Genomic DNA, 22,274 nt, shown 5'->3' on the forward strand with positions numbered 1-22,274 from the left:
GAGAACAACACAAGCATGAAATCAAACAGTAGAGGACATGGTAGGAAGGTGCTGGTGGACTGTCCAGTTAGATGCAGGTCCTTCAATGAAGTGCTACAGGCTTTTTTTGTTTGTTTTGTTTTTTTTGTTCGCTTGTTTGTTTGTTTTTTGTGTGTTTTTGTTTTTTGTTTTTTTTTTGTTTACTCCCTTCCCACCCCATAATATCACCTATGTTATAATACAAAGAATTAATACCATAAAGATTGTTGCAAAGAACTGGGCTAAGTTTTCCAACTTTCCTATAAATTAACTCTAACGTAAACTACCATCTTCATGCTGGAGTCAGTCAGCTGTACATACCAATAAAACTCAGATTTTAGAAGCTTCTCACAGCTCCTCTTTCTGACATTAAGTTCTGGATGGCTCTAAATGTTCAGTGACAAATACAACGGAGGTCATTCTGTTTGGTCCAGAAGTTTCTCAGCTCTACTGTTACCAGTCTCTGCAAAGTTTCAGAGAACATCAACCAAACTTATTATTTTAACAGCTTGTCTCTATTCTCACTTTGACTAATGTAAATCACCGTCTTCGGGTATCAGCTATGGCGCCATCCATCAGTTAATTCATAATGCAGAAGCAAGGCTCATTACTGATGCAAAGAAGGACGAGAACATCACTCTGTGGTTGCTTTCTTTACTGTTTTCCCTTCAGATTTCACATTTAGTTCACAACGTTTCCCCAACACACATCTCAGACTTAATGAGCTTGAGTGTACTCTTCCAACTACTAAAATCACAGTTGTTTTACTTCTCTGCGTCCTAAAATTATGTCGAAAAAACCAGCAGACAAATCACGTTTATTTATATAGTTAATATTTATGTTCATTATTATGCAACATGGCTCATCTCTGTACATTTTAAATGGGTCATCTTTAATCATAGAGCGAAGCGCCGGTGATTACCTTCCTGAGCAGTCCTGCACAGCAATGGTAGGGGACGGAGGGGAGACAGCTGTTGTGGGGCAAGGCGTGGACAAGGTGGATGTCCCTGTGTCCAGACCTGTGGACGCAGAGTATGACGACGTCATGGCTTCGTCCACCGATGGGCTGCCTTTTAGGAAAAGTCTGTAGAGGCCAGGAAAGTCAAAGCATGAGGAGAGGATTGAAATCAGCATCCAGAAAAGTTTTTCTCTCTGATCCGAAGCTTTTTGTTCACATTTAACTGTGAGAAACAGTTTTATTTAGCAAAACGGAGACGCCTCAGATGGAAATCTGAATAAAAAGCTCATCATTTAACACCTGATCCTAAAAAAGTTGGCAAATATTGAAATTAAATAGATAAAAGAAGCACAAATCTCCCCTGTCCAGCAGCTTAGCATGTACCTGCCAGGTGCTCGCATGTCCCTGATCTCCACGTTGAGGAAGGGAAGGAAGGGGTTTCCACAGAAGGGGCAGGTGGTGTTCAGGTTGGAGTCGTCCGCCGTCCAGCCGGCCATGATCTCCTCGTCATACACCAGACAGTCGCATGTCTTACAGCGAGAGCAGCTGGAGATCAGCAGCTGGAACAAAATGATACACAAACAATAAACAACAGATTCTGAGAATGGTAAACATCCAGGTCAAAACATCTGTTTAACTAAGAAATGTTCAATTCTGCGATACTGGTTACATCATGTTGATTTCCGTGTTTAATCGTTTATTTGTCCTGTAAACAACTGCCAGGAAACTGTGTGTAGGAGCACAGAACCAGCTGGTAAATGACAGGACAAAAGGACGTTGGTTTGTCCTGCTGACATCTTTCTTGTGCTCCAATCACGATAATGTGAAATCAAAATGTAACTGGATCAGATGTAATAAAAAAAAAAAAAAACATAAAAACCCAGATTTTCAACTCAGAGTGAAAATCCAAACTTGAACTCAAGCTACCTTAAAGAGATTAGATCAGCATTTTCACTGTTAACCCAGAACAGTCATTTTAGTTGGACATTTTCTGAAAAACAGACAATGTTTCTGGGGCTTTTACCTCCATGGCGTAGTTGTTGAAGATGCTGGTGTTGCTGGTGTAGCGTGACGAGCCGAGGTCTGACTTGTCTGGCAGCGGGAAGCCCGGTGGAGAGAGGACACATCCTGCAGGAGTGTGAAGACTAATCAGTATGATAATATATAGCAACATGGGACAACACGTGGTGCTGGGAATACACTGAGTACGGTTACTTGGTGTTTTTTTAATTCAGAATTAATTTATTATCCAATGAGTTGACATAAAGATTATAATTCTGAATGAAGGTTTACATTAAACCCATCTTTACTTAATTCCTCTTTAGAGCGGCGGGTTTGGAAGGGTTCTGATTGGACAGAACGTGACGTATGACGTATACCGGAAATAAACCAAGTTGGCTCCCTGCTTCTCGTCTTTTCAGTCGTAACTTGTAAAAACTACATAATAAGAACCAGTTTCACCGCTATTTTTATTATAAATGTGAAGTAGCAGCTCAACACGGGGATACTACTTCACTTTCTGCAGCAACTGAGAAGGAGAAGAAAGAGAGACCACCGAACACGGGAGGAAAAACAACGGTCGTCATCGGGACAGGACAAGGTAACGAGCATGCTCACAACGACTGGAATTAACTTAGAGCGGAATGAAGGTTTACATGACAGAGGCATTAAATAGTTCAGAATTAAAATGTGAATAAACCAGGCACTTACATCGGAATTAAGTTTATTTCTGAATAGAAATTAGCATTAGGAATGAAGTGTTTACATGGTCGTTTTTCATCAGTATAAAGTGGAATTAACTTTTATTTGGAATTAAACAGGAATAAAACTCCCATGTAAATGTAACAAATGAGAACAGCTGGAAACATCCAAAGGTTGAATGGGATAAAAGCCACAGGAACTTTTATTTTAATGGAAATGGGGTGAAAAGTGGGGCTGTAGGGTTGTGTGATGGTTAGAACCATCCAAACACGCAAGTTGGTTTAATAGGTGTCTCTAATTTTCTCCTGTAAGTGTATGCAAGTTATTTGCTTCTGGTATTGTGATGGACTGTAAAAGAGAGATTAATAATTGATCTCAGCTGATTAAAATCTGTTGCACTGATATTTTTACTACATTATTTATATTTTTATATTGATTTTTTTCTGTGAGACCTGTGTAATTTGTGCTTTGATTTCTTTGTGTCTTGGTCCAAGTCTAACTTTAGAATCTGTGTTTGCATTGGACTCAGTGTGATTGCTCCTAAATATTCTCAGAAAAATCTGCAGCTGATCCAGAATGCAGCAGCGAGGTAAACAACGAAATTCTCAGTTTTTATTTTCTCTTTGGATCCGTTACACCCAGAAAAGGATTAAAGTTCTTCTCCTCCCATATGAAGCTCCTTTGCAGATAAAAGATCTAATTTTCCCAACAGAGCAGTTCCTTCTCCTAGTGCAGGTTAACTTGTGTTTCCCAAAGTCTGTAAGAGTAGACTGAGAAGCAGGACCTCAAATCCTTCTCTGTGGAACTAGCTCCCTGTTTGGGTAGAGGAGGCAGACACTCTCTGCCTTTAAGATAAGGCTTAAAACCTTTCTTTCTGATTAATGTTACGGTTAGAGGTGGTGTAAGAAAGAGAGACCACTGAACACGGGAGGCAAAACAACGCGCGTCATCGGGACAGGACAAGGTAACGAGCATGCTCACAACGACCAGAATCAACTTAGAGCGAATGAAGGTTTACATGACAGAGGAATTAAATAGTTCAGAATTAAATGCAAATAAATCGGCCACTTACATCTGAGTTAAGTTTAATTCTGAATAGGAATTAGTATTAGGATTCAAGTGTTTACATGGTCATTTTTCGTTAGTTTAAATCGGAATTAACTTTTATTAATTATTAATTAATAAATTAGAATTAAACAGGAATTCAAACTCTCATGTAAATGCACGGACAGATGGTGCCTCTATCATTTATCATGCTGGATGACTGGACTGGAAGTTTTCCTGCTATTTTGCCGAAGCACAAAGCAAATATGACAAAGATCAGAAAAGCTATTAAAAATTGCTCACTAGTGAAGAATTCCTCTGGAAAAACAAACCCCACAAGCTTTTGCTTGTTTAAAATATTCTCTTTTGCAGATGTGATTGTTGTTATTTGACAAAGTAAGAATTTGTCTTTAGAACCATCTGCTGAGTAAACAGCAGGCTTACCGGGAAGAGTCGTGGGTCTCCCAAGGCTGCATCCTGCAGTGGGGCTGCCCAGCCTGTTGTGCAGGGGACTGCGTCTAGGGCTCCTGTGGGAACCTACAAGACCAGCAGGACCGTTCTTCTGTGGAGAGACCACCGAGCTCTCAAACTCCCCACATTCCCCCTCATCCAACAGGGATGAACAGTCTGGATCCCCAACACCGAGAGAGGAGACACTCACACGGTCACGGTGACCGTCCTGCGATGAGATGAGATGAGGTTAACGCCCAACAGGAGCAAAACGGTCAAATTCACAAACAAGTAGCTCTGCTCGCATCAATACCAAAAAGAAATGTGTCTTTTATATAATGAGGAATATGATAAATAAAACACAACAGGGTTCTTTAAGCTGCCTATTAAAAGTCCACATGAAGATGTTCCAACTCCAAATGTACTTCATCCTTTCAGCTGAAGCGCCTCAGAGAGCCACCAGGTGGCAGCATAACTCTGGGCAGGAGAGCAGACTTGCAACAGTGCATGGACATGTTCGGTTCCAGAGAGGAAAATCTGAGTCTGAATTTGTCTTAAAAACAGAAAACAAAAACTGCTTTCCGAATTTTATTAAGTTTGACATGTCTATAGAAGAGTTCATCTGATTTTATACAAACTGTATGGATACAATATGCGTTATTAGTAACCATGCAGTAAAAGTTTAATAGAGGTTAAAGAAATATCAATGATTCACTGCCACAAAGCTGTTTTGTACATGTATGATTTTTCTCCCCCCCAATCTTTCTCTGGTCAAGATTTTCAACATTTGCATCCACTGAGGATGAGCTTGTCTGTTTTGGTCTGAAAGCTGTGGAGCCATTAAATGGCTGAATTTCAGATGTTTTTAAAGCACAAGTTAACAAAATCTAAGTTTAGAGTAAGATCACAAGATAAATTCAACATACTGTGAACAGTCTTTGTCAAGATTAAGATTTGCAGCTGAGTCTAAAACGGTTTAAGGCTGAACTGAATGCATGCCGGTCTGCAGGCCGGTCTTCAGGCCTGTCTACGGGCCTGTCTACAGGCGGTCTACAGTCCGGTCTACGGGCCGGTCCACGGGCCGGTCCGCGGGCCTGTCTGCGGGCCGGTCTGCGGGCCGGTCTGCGGGCCAGTCTACGGGCCTGTCTACGGCCGGTCTGCGGGCCGGTCTGCGGGCCAGTCTACAGTCCTGTCTACGGGCCTGTCTACGGGCCTGTCTACAGGCGGTCTACAGTCCGGTCTGCGGGCCAGTCTACAGTCCTGTCTACGGGCCTGTCTACGGGCCTGTCTACAGGCGGTCTACAGTCCGGTCTACGGGCCTGTCTGCGGGCCTGTCTACGGGCCTGTCTACGGGCCGGCCTGCGGGCCGGTCTGCGGGCCGGTCTGCGGGCCGGTCTACAGTCCAGTCTACGGGCCTGTCTACGGCCGGTCTGCGGGCCGGTCTGCGGGCCGGTCTGCGGGCCAGTCTACAGGCTGGTCAGGCTATTTTTGTTGCTTCTTTGTGCAGAGATTGTTAAATAAATCTTGACTTTCACACATCAGTAAATTTACCCCAACAGGTTTCTGTACCTTGGTTGGTGTGGTGTAGGTGGCGAGACGAGAATACCATCGGCTCGCCTTCTCGGCCACACCCTTCCCGGCAGAAAACATGCTGGTTTTAAACACATCCAGTGTTGGCGTGAGGAGCGTGTCCAAAGCGAATGAGGAGGAGGAGGGTGAAGGTGACATCAGGCCCATCCTGTCGGCTCTCTCCCTGAAGGGGCTGGGTCGAGGGCTGGGACTAGTGCTGGCGCTTTGACCGGAAGGCGATGACCAAAGGCGCTGGCGTGCGATGGGTTGGGAGGGAGAGGCTTGGTGGAAGGTGCGGGAGCGTGGTACTCCGACTATCCTGTTGGGGGAGCTATGGGGGAGGCTGGATCGGCGCAGGTCAGAGTTTGAGGAAGGGTGGAGGATAACGGGGCTGGCTAGGTTCTGCAGGTCCAGACTGGGAGTGCGGCTGCTCAGCGGACTGTCCATTTGGTTCATGTACAGCTCAATCTCTCTGGCCAGGTTCCTGGAGGCACTCGGCGTGGCGGCATCCTCCCCTTCTGGGTATTGATCAGAATCTGGCTGATCCGTCTGCGACTCTGCTGCCAGCAGGGACAGAGGGTCGTAGCCGGTTTCAATGCCTGTGCGCTTGATTGTGCCTTTAGACGTCCCAGAGTTAATTCCACCATAACTGGCACTGCGTTCAACAGGTTTCTTATAAGGTTTGGCTTCCATGGTAGGCTTTTCCAAGTCCAGATCCTCCAAATCAAAAATAGCCTCTGTATTATTCTTGTCCTCATCACTGGAGTCCTGACCCTCCTCTTCCTCTCTTCTGCGATCATGACTTATGGAAGCGCCTGTCTTAGAATCTAATCCCTCTAACCTGCCAAGCACCAATGAATGAGGCCTCTTACTCTTGCTGTAATTAGCACTGGAGAAGATTCTGGCATCTGCCCCCAAGTGTCCTGCAATCTTAACTGGGTCAGTTTCACCCTGGCTCATACCGAGGCCGAAGACGGTGGTTCCACTGCCACTGCTTCCCACAGTATCTCCACTCAGCCGGCGGCTTCTCACACCCTGCCAGTCCACAGCGGAGCTGCTGCCGGTGCTACCTACCACCTCCTCCAGAGTGCTCTTATGCCTCCTGAGCAAACTGTTGGTGTGAACCTCACCGATCTCATCCAGGGAGGAGGTGAAGAGGAGACCTGCAACGTGGCCTGACAGAGCGGGAGAGAGATGGGAATTACTAAAAATCCTAACTAATTGGTTTCAGAACTAAATGTCCTGTTTATTTTGAACAAAAATAATGCAGAATCATCAGTAAAAACAAATAAAGAGCTAAAACTGCTTTCAGCAGATTAAATGACATTTCCTCAGACATGGTCAAACCAAGCGGCAACCTCTGGGGGTAAAAAAAGAAGCCATGCGGAAGTGCAAAAAAAATTGCAGTTCTCTCGTCATCCACTAGGGGCTCCAAAGCAGAGCTGTTAAAAATATCAAATTCAATAAACATGTTTACAGCCTGGTACTAATGGTAGAAAATCCATTTTCGGTTTAATAGGTCGGTTTACCTTCATGACAACTGTGGGGGGAATTTTTTTTTTTTTTTTTTTTAACTCAGCATGTTTAGGGGCGTGTCTTTTTGATTGACAGGTGCCCAGTCTCCCACTTCAAGTAATAAGAAAATAGAACAACCACGGTTTTTAGCCGGTTAACAACGTGACTTAGCTTTAGCCCGCTCACCTCCGTTAGCGGGTTTGCTCCTGTTATCTCTGGGTTAGTTCGGTTAGTTCCTAGCTACAGGCAACTCAGAGTTCGCTCAATGTCAATCATCCACCATGACGCTCACAACCCCCCTCTCAGCTCCACCTCTTTGCCCATATTTGTATTTTCTGGGACAGATGATCTGTATGAGCCTGCCAAGATGGCAATGGTAGGAACCGCCCACCGAGCTTCAATTCAGTTCTTCAGAAACCTACGAGTGACGTCACGGAGGCTCCGTCCATCTCCTTTTACACAGTCTATGGGTCAAACACATTTAACTATATATTTACAAATAGTTTAAAGCGGCCCAATGGATAATTAGCTTCTCATGTCAGAAGACACATCCTGCAGCAGTAGAACTATTGACTATGTTTAAAAGTGAAAGTGAGAACATTTCCACTGGACTGAACAGCTGTGTAGCCAGAGGAATATCACTAATCAGTGAGGATAGCAGAGGAAAAAGGCTCCAAGATTGTTGGAAAGCAAAAAGGCTGGCCTCTGGAGCTGGAAGAAGATCATGCGGTCTGAGGAGTCTAGATTCCAGAGTGACAAGGTGGTTCAGAGGACAGGACACATCATTTCACACATGGGTTGGCCACCACAAAGTCCAGACCTGAACCCCATTGAGATATATATATATATATATATATATATATATATATATATACACAAATCCAATACTGGATGTGAAAAACATGTACATTAATACTTTTTTTTTTTTTTTACAAAAACAGGGAACCAATGCACACATAAAACATCGGAAACTTCATTTTGAAGTCTTTCAAATTATTATTTGATAAGTAAGAAATCTCTGGTTCCACTTGGCTAATCTTTGAGAATGACGACCAGCTGTACCTGTGCTGGCGGAGCTTTTGGGCTTGCGGGATGAATCATCATAAGGGTAGCTGCTGCGAACAATACCGCGGGGTTTGAAGGAAGAATGGATGTCCATGTCCAGCTGGGGGAGGCAGTCTTTGCTTCCTTTAGTGCTTTCTGTCTCTGACACTGAACACACAGAGTGTACAACTTAGAACTGTTCGTTCTGAAATCTTTGAACATAAATCCACTAAAACATGACATATAATAGTAATTATTCTATAATAAGTCAATGTTAATGCAAACAAGAGAGTAAATGATATCTTTAGAAGAGGGATAAATGACAATAGACTCAAAAGAAACTCCATGTGTCGACAACACTGCATGCTAACAGAAATATCAGCTTAACTACTGACAGGAGCTAGAGTCACTCTCTTTCTTGTCATCGTTGTCATGTTTGGCTGAGTTCTGTGGGGTGGGGTCTCCTCTGCGAACCTCTTCTTTGGACAGAGAATTGTATCCCAAATCTGACTGATCTCCTAGAAAAACAGGGGAAAAGAGTCAAATGAAACACACAACAGCTACGGAAATCAATGTTAGCCAATGGCTCACAGAAAAAACACTAGCAGAATCCATGGAAAAGGGAAATTCAATCAATTAAAGACAATATCTGCTCTTCAAACTGCTCAAGTTTCGGATCTAAACCCCTTTTTTTCCCTAATTTTCTTAACATTACTGACTTATTGGTGTAAACTCTAGATCAATAGCATGCTAAGACAAAGAAACACTATTTAGGCGGTTCCTTCCTTTATCTCCGCAGTTCGGAGGGGTGAAAAAGAAACCAAGCTGTGCTGGAATAAAGAAATCCTCTTTAGCAATCTACAGTATGTATGATGTTCAAAGAGCTGCAGTATCTGTAAGAAAATAAAAATGTATTTTTCACAGCTGCTAATGAATTCAACTGCAGAGACTGCAGGCTGGCTCTTGCATCTATCTCCAGAACTTCTCTGGGTCTCCAGGCAACGAGCTGTCTGATGATTTGTTATCCTCTTTCATCCTCCCCATGAACCGCTTGTGCTGTCATCTCTAAAACCATGAGGCTGCACAGCTTGTCTGTAATACAGGATGGAGCCACTTGCAACTGATGGCAAGTGACAAAACTCATTCCAGCACTGTAGAAATCAATGGACTGCACATCCAAGTCCTTTATCTTGCTGTGCTGTGAGCTCTTCACTTCTCCAGCACATGAGGAAAAGCTGCCTGTAGAGGTACCATCTCCATGGTTAAAATTATGCCCATAATCAAAGAGAGTGACTCTCCTGGCAATTAAAATCCATAATTAACTTTGACAAAGCACTCAGAGGAGTGAGAGGAAGAGTGAAGCAGAAGAGAAATGAGAGGAAGACTGATGTGCTGGACTGGAGGAAGACGCTGTGGAGGGAAGATGGAGGGGATAAGACCAAAGAGACAGACAGGAATGACTGGGCTAAAGAAGTTAGAAAATAAAAATGCTGCAGAAGATGAAAGAGAGAGAGAGCGAGAGAGATACAGAGAAGCGAACTGACTGAGAGGTTTACCTGGGTGGAGAGTGGCCTCTCTGAGCTCAGAGCCCCCCCAGTGTGACTGGGCCACCACAGGCCTGGCGCCCACACTACCGCCCCTTCGGCCGACTGCATGCAAGGGCAACACAGGCAGGGCCAGAGTGAAGGGGAGGGTTAGGGACAGAGCAGAGCAGAAACCACAGCCGCAAAACCAGGGGGAGGTAATGAATGCACAAAAAAGGGACGAAGGGAGAGTAGAAAACAGGCAGTATGGGGCAGGAAGTGGGAAAGGAAAATTGTGGAAGAGCAGGCCGGTCGGTGAGTGGAAGGAAGGAGGACAAAAAACGTCAACGAGAAGAAAAAGAAAAAAGATGTAAAACAAGATGGCTGCCTGTGCAAGATGGAGTCACGGAGCAACCATTAAAAGTGTACCTGTGCTAGAGCTATCGTCAGAGGGGCCGACGTTAGTGTCGGCAGAGCTATCCAGGCTGCCGTGACTCACAGCATCCAGGTCGCTGCCATCTGCCCAAAAACAACAAGGCATTAATGTAAGCCATGACGTGGTTCCCTTTCTAACATTTATTCTCGAGTTCTTTAATTCTAACAATGTTTTTATAGAAGTAAAACTTCTAAAAGAAAAAAAAACCAAAAACAAAACCTAAAAAAAAGAAGAAAAAAAAATCCAAATTTTATGCTCCCATCTTCTTGTAGGTAAAGCTTGCCGCATATTTTGGTAGCACATCATTGCACTTGGACCCGTTGTGTGTTTCGGACTGGATCAGGTGGAACACAAAGCGCTGGCTGGTAACAGAGCACCATTAAAAAAAAGCAGGGATCAGCAGGATGGCGGTTAGCATGCACCAGATTTGCAGGTGTTCACCGGCATGCAGGGGAGTTAACTCACCTGTTGAGATAACCGTGTTTCATTGTTTCACTTTTTTGTTAACTTCAGTTCATTTAGCGTAACAGGCAGATTTATATTTCCAGATTTTACATTCAAATTCTGGTTTAATTTCACTGAGTAGACGGTGATCCAATCGGTGGTCAGAGTCCTCGCAGTTTGGAGAACTCACAATTTTCACAATTTACACATTTTCTGACAAAGCAAACAAAGCGACAAACAGAAACAAACAGAATATTCCATTTTGAGTTGTTTTTATGGTGGTAAAGATGTGCTTTTACTTTGCTTTCTTTCCTTTATTCTTCAAACTGAGAGGTCTCTGACCAATCAGAGAAGTTTCTGACAAAACAGAGAGGTCTCTGACCAATCAGAGAAGTTTCTGACAAAACAGAGAGGTCTCTGACCAATCAGAGAAGTTTCTGACAAAACAGAGAGGTCTCTGACCAATCAGAGAAGTTTCTGACAAAACTGAGAAGTTCCTGACCAATCCGAGAGGTCTCTGACTCGTCATTCACGTAGCAACACCTCTACTTGTACGGCTAAATAAACAAATGAATAAAATGTATAACTTCTGGGACTGAATCATTCTACACTGGAGGTGTGAATGAATTTGACCTCCAACGAAACATTATTGTGAAGTTTGATTTCAGGAGAACTGTGGGTGGTGCCTGGTCGGAAGCTGACCAATCAGAGCAGACTGGATTCTTCAGGAGGGAGAAAACTGAAGCTCTTGCAGTTTTGCTGAAAGACGTTCAGATTACTCACAAAAAGTGAAGAGATTCAACTTTCAGGTGAAAGTTCCTGCTACGCCAATAATACACCATGAATGTGGGACATTTAAATAAGAACCATGTCATGGCAATTCCTCCATCTCTAAGAACTTATTGAAACAAAGGCCAACAGTGGCGGGTATACCACAGCATACCACAGTCTTCTTGGTCTGATGAGGTAAAAAATATGAACAGTATGATGAAGAGGACTGTTTACATCCGAGTGGTTGCTAAAGCAGAACATTCAGTGGTTGAGTAATGGAAGAGAAACATTTTTTTCTGGGGTTGATCACCTTGTTAGAGAACAGCAGCTTAATCAATAAGTACTTAACTCATTTGATGTCTTTTGTGTCTTTGTTGTTTCAGTATATGGAAAGCCAATTTGGTCGCATCAAAATGCCTCCAAAATGCACCCCATGAGCGCGCACCCCACATGTATCCAACATGTTGTGAATGCAGTTCGAGTGCAGACCCTGAAGACGCCCCGACGTGCACACCTGGCCACTTTGACCCCCCTACATATGAGCCAAAATGCTCCAAAATGTGCAGGGTTCTCTGCCTGGCAGCCAAGGAGTTAAACATTGTCCAGAAAGACAAAAGCGTAGAGAAAGTCAAATTAACTTCATCTGTAAAGGTTCTAGTCCAGGGGTGCCCAGTGTTGGTCCACGAGGCGCCGCTGTCCTGCAGGTCAGAGATACATCTCTGTTCTAACACACCTAGCTTACACAGAATGGATCCAGCAGCCTTTTGCACAATGACTGAACACCAGAACGTTTAGTAAGTTATGTATACTGATGCAAACAGCACTCAGATACGTTTCAGAGTAACTTAATCAATGGTCTGTAGTTTGTATCAGACTTTGTTTGCTCTAGAAGTATTTTATCATCTTCTATTTTTTTTTATTTATATGATTAAAGACCATTAGCTACAAGGATGTGATTTCTTTTAATAGAAATCACATCCTATTAAAAGTTATAATATTATAGCTGACTTTTCAAAGATTATCCTAAATAAAAACTTTATACATGGTTCTCAGTGCTGCTCAATAAAAACAAAATAAAGTAGGTCATTGAGATCTACTATCCTGCTACTTTTATGGCCTTTTCCACCACCACCTACTAAGCCCTACCCCAACTTTTCCTGGTTTCCATTGTTTCCATTACAACTGAGGTGCCCTCAGAGTGGGCGGGTTCGCTGAAGCAAGGCAGCTTGTAAGTATCGCAATGTTGTTTATTTGAAGAACACAGGGCCGGAGGCAGAAGTGCCATAAAGTAAAAGTCCAGTCTTTCCAACCAGTCAGTAAACCAGTTGAATTTAATGAGCTCATCTCCACTGCAAGGTAAACGAGCCTGTTCGTGAAAACACCTGTTCTAAATGTACAGGTAGATCCAAGAACATGGTAGGACTTTTACTTTACTTATACTTCTACATTACACACCTCTGGCCAGGGGACACAATGCAGGACAGGGAGGTGATGCTTTACCTGCTGCTCGGTCCATGGCTTGTAATCGGGAAAAGATTGCACAAACAGAGCCAGAGAAGCCTGCTGATACAACCCAAAGTTGTCAGGAGTCACTTTCATGACTCATCCTGTGACGTAGGATTCTGGGAAATAGTGGCCTGCTAACTCCGCACCTTCAAAACCCCAACGGAGTAGCTGCTAAAAATGTGTCAGGCTTGGAAAGATGCTGATGGAAACAGCCACAAACCAGGAGGGGAGGTGTTGGGCTGGGCTTAGTAGGTGCTTGTGGAAAGGGTCCATCATTCGCACCCCGCTTTTTAACACAACCAAACAAAATGGCCGAAACGCCTCATTGCGGCCCGGTCACATGACATTTGTTTAAACCAGGTGTGTTAGAGAAGGGATGCATCTAAACGTTGCAGGATGGTAGAGCTCGATGACTGGACTTGGGCCCCTTCCAGATGTAAACTTTGGGTTTACTTTTCATTACAAGCTCTGTCTGTGCAGGTTGCTTTACCATGACATCAAACATTCATTCGATGAGTTTAGACTCGAGCTGTGAAACGGATGATCAAGCTAAAGCAAGGTGTTCAAATCTGACTTGACTTACTTTAATTTGTTGTTTTAGCAGAGATTTTTAACCCCCTCCCCACCACCACCCACCCAGACATGCAGAGTGTTCCAGATCTCTTACCGGACAGAGGGCTCTGGGTGAGCGGCGCATGTCTTTGTAGAGCCCGTTTGAACTGCGCCACACCCAGAATGACGTTTCTCAGCTTCATCCACAGGAAGTATCCTCCTCTGGTGCTGGAAGGCCACGTGCTCTCCAACACCGCCTGGACATGAAGCAGAGGAGGACAAGAAGGAAAAATATCTGTAAATAGTTCTGTGAAACGACTGGAGAAAAAAAAACTCATGAATTGACTTTATTTCAAAGATCTTATATTTTTCTCCATTTATTATTTTTTTCTCAACAAGAAGTGTTTGAATAATATGCGAACCACAGCTCCAACTTCATACTTTAAATCTCCACTCAACATTTTGATCTTCGTGAACTAAAAATGAACCAAACCCCGTTCCATATGAATTCATCTGGAATGAATTTTTCATCAAAGGCATTAACTTCAGCAGTATTAGATCTGCGGACATGCTCTGCATCTGAGAAGCCGAGGAAGGCGCTGCAGCTGTTGGTGTCCAAGTCACGTTCCAGAACGTGAAGACGCTGGACCGGCCTCCTGGAGATTTTACCTGCAATGTTAAAGCACCTGAACCACGGCTCCTTTTTCATAACTCTCCTGAGATGCAGAGGAAAATATGTTTATGGTGTATGGAGACTGATAATCGGTGCTGTAAGTTTGATTCTCGTGGCTAAAATCAGCCACATGTTTGGACTCCAAAGTTTCCAAAGTTAGGAAATATGTTTAATTACTCTTTTGCTCAGAGTGGGATAAATAAATTAGCACATCGTTGCAACCTGGACGTACTTAGTTTGGTGTATGTTAGAGAGTGGGAGCAAAAGGAAACTGCAGAGAGAGCTCACTTCTGCAGAGGGGTATGAAAATATCCTGCTAAAATCCCTGGAATGCCATGATTAATACATCACAGCTCTTTATCCTGCTGGTTTTAGCTTCAAGTTTAGCTTACCGACATGAAAACACATAAAGCTCATTAATATCACCCAGAAACTTCATTGTGACGAGACTCCAGCTCGACCAGAAATCAACTTGACAAAAAACTTTAGGTTTGTCTTAAATGCTGACAATTAAGCAAAGAAAACATAGGAATATGTCATTTGTGAACTTCATACTTTTTCCAGAGCTAACCCAAAATATTTAAGAGGTAGAACTCTTTGCTTCTTTTCTGTTCCATTGTGATTGTTATCATTTAGTACTTTTCATTTCTGTCACACACAATATTCAGCTTGGTGGGTATACAAACCTTGTCATTATGCAGAACAAGATATTATCTATCCATCCATTTTCTACTGCTAAAGCAATAACATGATGTCATAAAACTGACATCTTGCACAGTCAGTACCACAGTCTTACCATGAACATCGCCGTACAACTTAACAGCTACAGACCTACTCCTGCCTGCTGCTGCTGTTTTGGCAGAGATGAAACCGCAGTATAAACATCAAATCTACAGTTTAATAAACAATAGATGAAATAGGAAGAGACATTGTTATATAGGTTGTGAAACACTTCCACTTGGCTGGATAAATCCACAGATGGAAGTGGAAAATCCACAACTTGTTGCTCTTTTTCTCTTAGATATGTTGACAGTAATAATATCATCCTGTTCTGCAAACATTTGGAGAGGAAACAGCAGGAGAACATCCTTAACAACATTAAATATGAGCAGAGGAGATCTGTTTTTGTACATTTTCTTTGATGAAATTTCTGGAGAAAGGGAAATAAAATGGGAAAACATAGTGTGTGTGATGGAAATGGGGTTGGAACAGTAACATCTTTACTTCTCCCCTCTCCTTTTATACATATGAAAGGAAAATTTAAAGATGTAAATGTCATAAATGTATGAACATGTATGAAAACTATATATTTACTAATGCATTATGGACATTTAACAAATTTGTTCTTTCAAAACATTTCAAACTTAAAGTTTTTTTTCCAGGTACAAATTATGCTCTGATGGTGCAGCATTGTGTTCACCTCTGTTTCCAACCAAAGTAGTTGTGAATGACACAGCTGGTTGAAAAATTATTCCACTGAGGTACAATAACAAAAAAACTTTAAAAAACACAGCACCTGAAGAAGGTCTGTTTGGTTTAAAGGGATACCGTGTAACCTTTGGCTACAAGGGAGGCTGAACCTGTCATTCCTAAAGGTCACACAACACTGTTGTCAAACTGTCTCTACTATAAACAATAGAGTATTAAAAGAAGCCATAACATTGGCACAACACATGACAGTAATTTATTGTTATAAAAACATCAGCAATAGATCTTACCTTAGAAGATATTACAGTCGCAATGCTTCCTGTTGAACAGCTGAAATTAACTAAAGTAATAATAAATAAAAATTATATGAAAATCATTACATTATTTTCTAATTCTGGCTCAATAGAAATATTTTTTTCAAAAAAACAAATAAGATAATTTATTACATATTACATCACTCATAAAGTAATATTTAGTTGAACAATCCTTTAATGTTTCTGCTCCAGTCAGGTGTTTTCTGTTCCTCTCAGTCAGACTTCTGCACCTGTTGACAGGTATTTTGTCCCACTGTTCAACAGAAAAGTGTCTAATTTGTCCAGGACACATTTGTTTGTTTGTTTTTTTCTTTCTTCGACTCAATTAAATGAAAAAAAAAAAACAGTGTCTTATATTACTAAATTATATTTTTGCAAATTTTTAGTTATTCTTCCTTTTTTAAGTCTCCAGTTATTTGAGTGACTGTTGTAAATTCAGCCTTTTCTTTAATGAAAGGAGATGAATACATATGAGCACAACTGTACATGAATTATAAGAAATATATTTATTGCATGCAGACCAGCCCAACCTGCAAGAAATGTTTAGGGAGTTATGTTTTGTTCTGTAGCCAATAAGCTTCAACTAGCTGCATTTAGCTCCTACTAAACAGCAAAATACAGACATAGACGTAAACTTCAACGTTCTGCAGCTCATCAGGCGTTTACTCCCAATGTTCAAAATAAACACCGGCTGAACGATGAAAAAGTTCATAACATTTATGGCGTTCAGTCGGTTTTCAAGCGCGTCCCTCTTGGAACTATATAGACACCATAAACATTTTGGTTCCTTTGCACAACAGGCAAAGCGCCAACATAGCAGACTGATAACAGAGTGGGTTTTACATCCACACTGCTCTTTCATCAGACTCCAACCAGCTAAATCTTTACCAAGGTGGACTCCTGTCTTTCCTCTGGAGCGATCTATTTCTCGCTTTTCTCTTTCTGGCCTCCTCAGACACCGTTTTCACCTTCTTACTTCAGTCAGATATGACAAACTTTTGTTGAAAGAGGAGGAAATAGTAGCTCAAAGCACTATGTAGCTCTGTGTTTATAAAGCAAAGTGCTCCAGGTCACATGATCCCATCAGAGACGGATCCACTCCTGTGAAGTTACAATGTCTGATTTCTGAAGTGGGCAGCACGCCCATGGAGCGCAAACATGCATCAAATCATCCATCATTACTCACATCAGGCTCATGTTTGGGTCAAAAGTCACATTAGATACCGGATCTAAGGGCACTGGTTATCAGGACATCTAAATGGCTCCAGCTGAGGGGCCATGTGACAATTACACGACCTCTTGTGTCTTTAAAACAGAGTATGGCCACGTGGTGAGGCCGTGATTTGATTTTCTGTCCACCTTATAGTTCCCAGAAGAAAATGAGATCCTGTGAGGCGTCAAAGCACACCTGATTAACCTTTATTGCGTCCTTGTATCCTGACAGATTTCTTCCTCGTCATCCCGTTTACTGCTGAGCTACCTGGACAGCGTGACTCACTCTGACACCTGGGAGTGATCACACAAGGTGTCAGACAACCTTGGAGGTACACTGCAGATGTCACTCATGTTTCTTTTCATCTGAAAGCTGAGAGTCAGCAGGAGCGTCGCTGTAGTGGAGCATCTCTGCCTCCTGGGTACCAACGCAGGAGAAATGAAGAGCAGCGGTGGAATTGTTTGGTTTTTTCCATCGTTCATCATGAATGAAAATGCTTCTGATACATCACTCAGGTTTCAAAGCTTTATTCACCCAGGGCACAACTTACGCTTGTATAAAACATTATTTAATCAGAAGCTTAGGTTAGACAAGAAGTCATTTCTGGAATTAATATTGAAAAGTTAATTAACAACGACCCCATCATTTTCTTTAGCATGAAGTTGACATGATCCCTGACAACCGCAGTGTCACTCAGCGCGGCGCGTCTCCAACTGCAAACACTAACGTAGCATCAGAGCATCTTTCTGCAGCGGTGAATTCTGACCAATCAGAGTTCATTTTAGTTCAACTTTTCCTCAAATTGGTGAGATGTCTCGATGCAATCAGTTGGTTTCTATTATAGGATATGTATGAACTGGCTCGAAATGATGTGTATGTTGATTGGTGTATGTAAAGTGCCCTGTGACAACATTGTTGTGAAGTGGCGCTGTACAAATAAAGTTGAATTGAACTGAATTGAATAGATGTCCAGCTTTCAACTAGATGAAGGAAAAAACAGGCTTCTGCTCTCGGAGACAAAAGCTTTGTAGTTATTTACACCAAACCATCTGGAAGTTAGGATTCTGGTCTAAAGAAGCGCTTTGACCAAAAAGATCCCGTTGCAGCATTTATAATTCATTTAGTTTGAGAAGCAAGAAAAGTATTTCTGACTGGAGTTCACTGAAATAACAGTTTTAATGAGCCTACAGATGCTTGATGTTTGTTGAAAACGACACATTTTAGTTTTATTTAATGTAAAATGCAGCTCATTTCATTAAGTTACTAATTGAATCACGTGTTTCTTCATTATTTGTTGTAAGGTTTTAACGCTGGGAGAGCCGACGTCTTTGCTATCGCAACGCCCCTCATTTAGCAGTTCGCAGAGAAAAAATGACCCAGAAATGCTAGTTAGCATTAGCAGGTCCTACCAATTAAAAAGGCCTCAACTCGTACATACCACCTCTTTTATCACATAATATATTACATAAAAAGTCTTTTTCTTAACGGGATTTAAATCAAATCTGGTAAATTTCCTCTAAATTACCGTCATTAAATATTATGTTGCTTCACCTAAAGATAAGATTGTTGTGATTAAAAGACCACAGAACTGACTATGTGGTGCTTATTTTTTACCTTTTCCTTCATTTCTGTTCATTTCTAGAAGTGCTTGATAGTTCAGTCGTCTCTACCTTTTCACTGTCATCTTGGTGCTGAATCTGAATATTAAAGGTCCGTTTTCATCCCAGCTCTTTCCGCAGACTCATCCATCATTCCTGATAGTGTCCCATTGCACTGCCATTTCCAGAAATAAGTCAAACATTTGGCAGTGGAAAATGTTTGTGTGCTACCCCAAACTTTTTGCCAAGTCAGCAGCGTAAGCAAAACAAAATGCAGGATATGTTGAGATATTTCACATGTACTCGACCTCGTGTTGTGTGTAGTGCTGCTTGTGTGCAACTGCACGGAGCCTCAGTGAGCTGCACGTCTTCATATCTGAATAAACAGAGGTTTAAATCTGCCGCAACACTTTGGCTGTATTCTTCACCAACTTCACCATCATCATCAGGTACCTTGTTGTAGTAGCCGTAGGTGATGGCATTGGGGTGAACTCCAGCCTTTTTCATTTCAAAGAGCACCCTGACGGCCAGGACAGGCTGTCCATACTGTCCACACAGCTGCATCAGCACCCGGTAGCACACCTGCAGACACGTCATGGTTTAACCAGAGAGACAACAACCTCCTCGGATGCCTGCTGACACAGACATGCTACATCAGGCAGAGCGGTTGTACCTCATCGGGGGGCTGTAACTTCTTAGCCTGCATCTTCCGAAGGACGTCGTAGGCGGTACGAAGCGCTCGCACCTTAGAGTGGCACACCTTGACGTACGCTGGCAGGCAGATGAACCACAGGCCATAGCAGTGACGGAGCAGGCACTTTGACCACAGCTGAGGGATGGAGGAGTACTTCTTTGCTATCTTCTGGGCTGATTTGATCTCCTGCAGATAAAAAGTAAATGAGCTTCTTTTAATGAACAATCCAGGATTGAGTATAAATGTAGTTCTCATTGAAGATGATAAAGTGTGAAAGATAAATCATCATGATTGCTGCTGTCTGCACCGGAGATTTATTTTGAGTGTGCATTTTGGTCAAATTGCTGCACATATTTCCTGTTTTCCTGGCTAAATATAAAGAAAACAATGTCTAACAGAATCTGGGGAATGTTGCACTGACCTGTTTGGTGCGTCTGAACATGGGGGCCGGGCTGGTAGGACAGCTGTGCCTGGCAGCGAGGCGCGAGGAGGGGGTCCACAGACCCTCCACGGGGTCAAACAAGTCAAGACTCAACACCGGGAAACCATCATACCTGATGAAGAACAGAGATATTGTCAAGTTCTTCTTGCTTTGCAATTTTCCTAACTTGAAACGGAGATTAAAACCAGCTTGGAGCTTTTAACTGGATTTCACTCAAATGACCAGGCAGTGACCACTTATTCTCCTTCCATTTCTCTCCTTTTCCATTTATTGAAGTTTTAGCAGGTCAACACTGGACACTTCTTTGCCTTGTCTGTGATTAGGTGAAAAACCTTCAGCAAACAAAGAAAACCCAATAACTGGATGTTCACTTTCACATGATATCAAATATTACACAAACACGTTTCCTTTCAATTTACTACAATATATAAATATCAATGTTAAAACCCTCTAGTGCAGCACCACCGGAAATATTTTACACATTTTCTCCAATCTTACTGATGTGAGATTAACATTTACTGATTACTAATGACCAATCTGCTGATTAAAAGCACAAAACAAACCAACACTCAGTTGTGGCAGAATACCAGCGGAAATGACCGAGAGCTGTCATTTCCGTGACGGCGCTTCATCCCTGCAGTCCATAAAAAGCTGGCAGATCAGCGATCATTCTTAGATGACAAAACATCCTCTTACCAGCTGCCTCTCCAGTCTTTGCTGATGGCTTCGCAAGTATTTTTTCCCCTCAATTAATCCAGGTAACAAACTGTTTTCAGCGTCTCTGTGCTTGCCGTGTCACTCCATGCATCAGCTGATTCCCCCGCTGCGTGTGCGTGATGTCGTATGTATAAATTTCCTCTTGCACTCAATTACGTGTCTTTTTTTTTTTTCTTATCTTGTTTTTTTTTTTGTTTGTTTGTTTTTTATTTATTCAAATAAGGTTTGACTGTACAGATATACATATTAGCTAGAAGGGAGAGTTTTACAGCTGTTTTTTTTTTTTAAATCATACATCATGTTTACACCCAGAATCAGCCGGCCAGTTGATGCATCAAACACTCAGGCATCATATAGCGACTTTTTGCAAAGCCACAAATGATCTGACTGTATAACTACTTCAGATTCACCATAAACCATCATGTTTTGCACTCATGTACAAAGTGAGCAGGTTAAACACACAGAAAACCTGCTGGTTATGTTTATTAAAAATGAGGGATTTCTGAAAAGAACCTGCTACGTTCTGCATGTTCTGACCCACATGAGAGCGTGTAAACATCCAGTCTTATTAGGAAACTTTACTTTTAGCTGTTAGCTGTCATAGAATGGGATCAGATTTTATTAATTTCTTTCTGTTTTATGTTTTTCTCTCTTCCTTTGCGTTCATCTGTTTAGTGCAGAAGTCCAAATGATTTAATCTGTTTTTGTCTTCTTCCCTGTTTCTTCTGTGCCACTGACCGCATGTAGATAAAGTTTATCTACAGAATCATGTATTTAGGCCCTCCGTCCTGCCTTCTCTTTGCTTTTCCATCTTATTACCTTGATTCAGGATGTGAAGCATTAAGACAGCACTTATCAGTGTAGCACCTCTTTCCCACTGAACAGCAATTAAAAACATTTTTTCATAGTTCCACTTGATGATTAAACTATTTGATGATGCCGTGTCTTCAGTCAGCTCAGCGCCACTACAGAGAACAAAATGGTAATCTATTTTAAATAAAACATGAGTTTTAACCTGTAGCAGAGAGGGTATTCCTCCCCCTCCGGCAGAGGAGGCAGCTCTGGAGGTGTGATGAAGACTGTGTGCTCGCTGCGCTGGGATTCATCAATCTCTATCAGCCTGGCCTCCTCCGGCCTGTCGCTGTCCGCCTGCAGAACAGAGTGCGCAAACATGAGCGGCGATGTCCGAGTCGTGTTACTGAGACCCTTCATCTATCACAGCAGATGGAAGATGGGGGTGTTTATGTGTGGCTCAGAACATCCATACTAGACAGGACAGAGTGTCCTGCATCAAACATTGTAGGTATCGGTGGGTTTTAGCCACAGAAGGATCTATTTACTTTAGAAAAAGGAGGAAATCTCTATATTGAAACATACAGAACTGGGTGCTGAAGTCATCCTGCTATTCGGATACGTGCAGAAACAGTCTAGGGAAGCTGACGGAGGATGACAGCAGGTGACCTACATTCCCAGAGTGAACATGCTTCCCGTTTCTGTCTTTCTTCTCTGTATTTTTCTACCTCTGCACCTTCCTCTGCAAGCTAACGAAACGTTTCTGACATGCAGACAGGATAGAGACACATCAGGGAGGGACATAACGGATGAGAGAGAAAACATAAAAAAGGACAAATATTCTCAGCTTCACCCTGATGAGGACAAGCACA

General features: G+C 42.4%; 1 protein-coding gene across 2 annotated transcripts in view; it reads right to left on the bottom strand.

Annotated features, from left to right (window-relative positions):
• LOC306756505 (C-myc promoter-binding protein-like) overlaps positions 1-22,274 on the bottom strand; it is a 102,525-nt gene that overhangs the window by 14,912 nt on the left and 65,339 nt on the right. For both annotated transcript variants that reach the window (XM_079241250.1, XM_079241249.1), the window contains 12 exons: positions 21,626-21,759; positions 19,873-20,005; positions 19,431-19,637; positions 19,211-19,339; positions 13,647-13,788; positions 8,695-8,817; positions 8,318-8,467; positions 5,741-6,915; positions 4,166-4,400; positions 2,001-2,104; positions 1,361-1,536; positions 941-1,102 (listed from right to left, as the gene is read on the bottom strand). In XM_079241250.1, coding sequence (XP_079097376.1) covers positions 941-1,102; positions 1,361-1,536; positions 2,001-2,104; positions 4,166-4,400; positions 5,741-6,915; positions 8,318-8,467; positions 8,695-8,817; positions 13,647-13,788; positions 19,211-19,339; positions 19,431-19,637; positions 19,873-20,005; positions 21,626-21,759 — 2,870 coding nt within the window. The remainder of the gene's footprint in view (positions 1-940; positions 1,103-1,360; positions 1,537-2,000; positions 2,105-4,165; positions 4,401-5,740; positions 6,916-8,317; positions 8,468-8,694; positions 8,818-13,646; positions 13,789-19,210; positions 19,340-19,430; positions 19,638-19,872; positions 20,006-21,625; positions 21,760-22,274) is intronic.

The sequence above is a fragment of the Telmatherina bonti genome (genome assembly GCF_933228915.1).
Source record: "Telmatherina bonti genome assembly, chromosome: 1".
NCBI lineage: Eukaryota > Metazoa > Chordata > Actinopteri > Atheriniformes > Telmatherinidae > Telmatherina > Telmatherina bonti.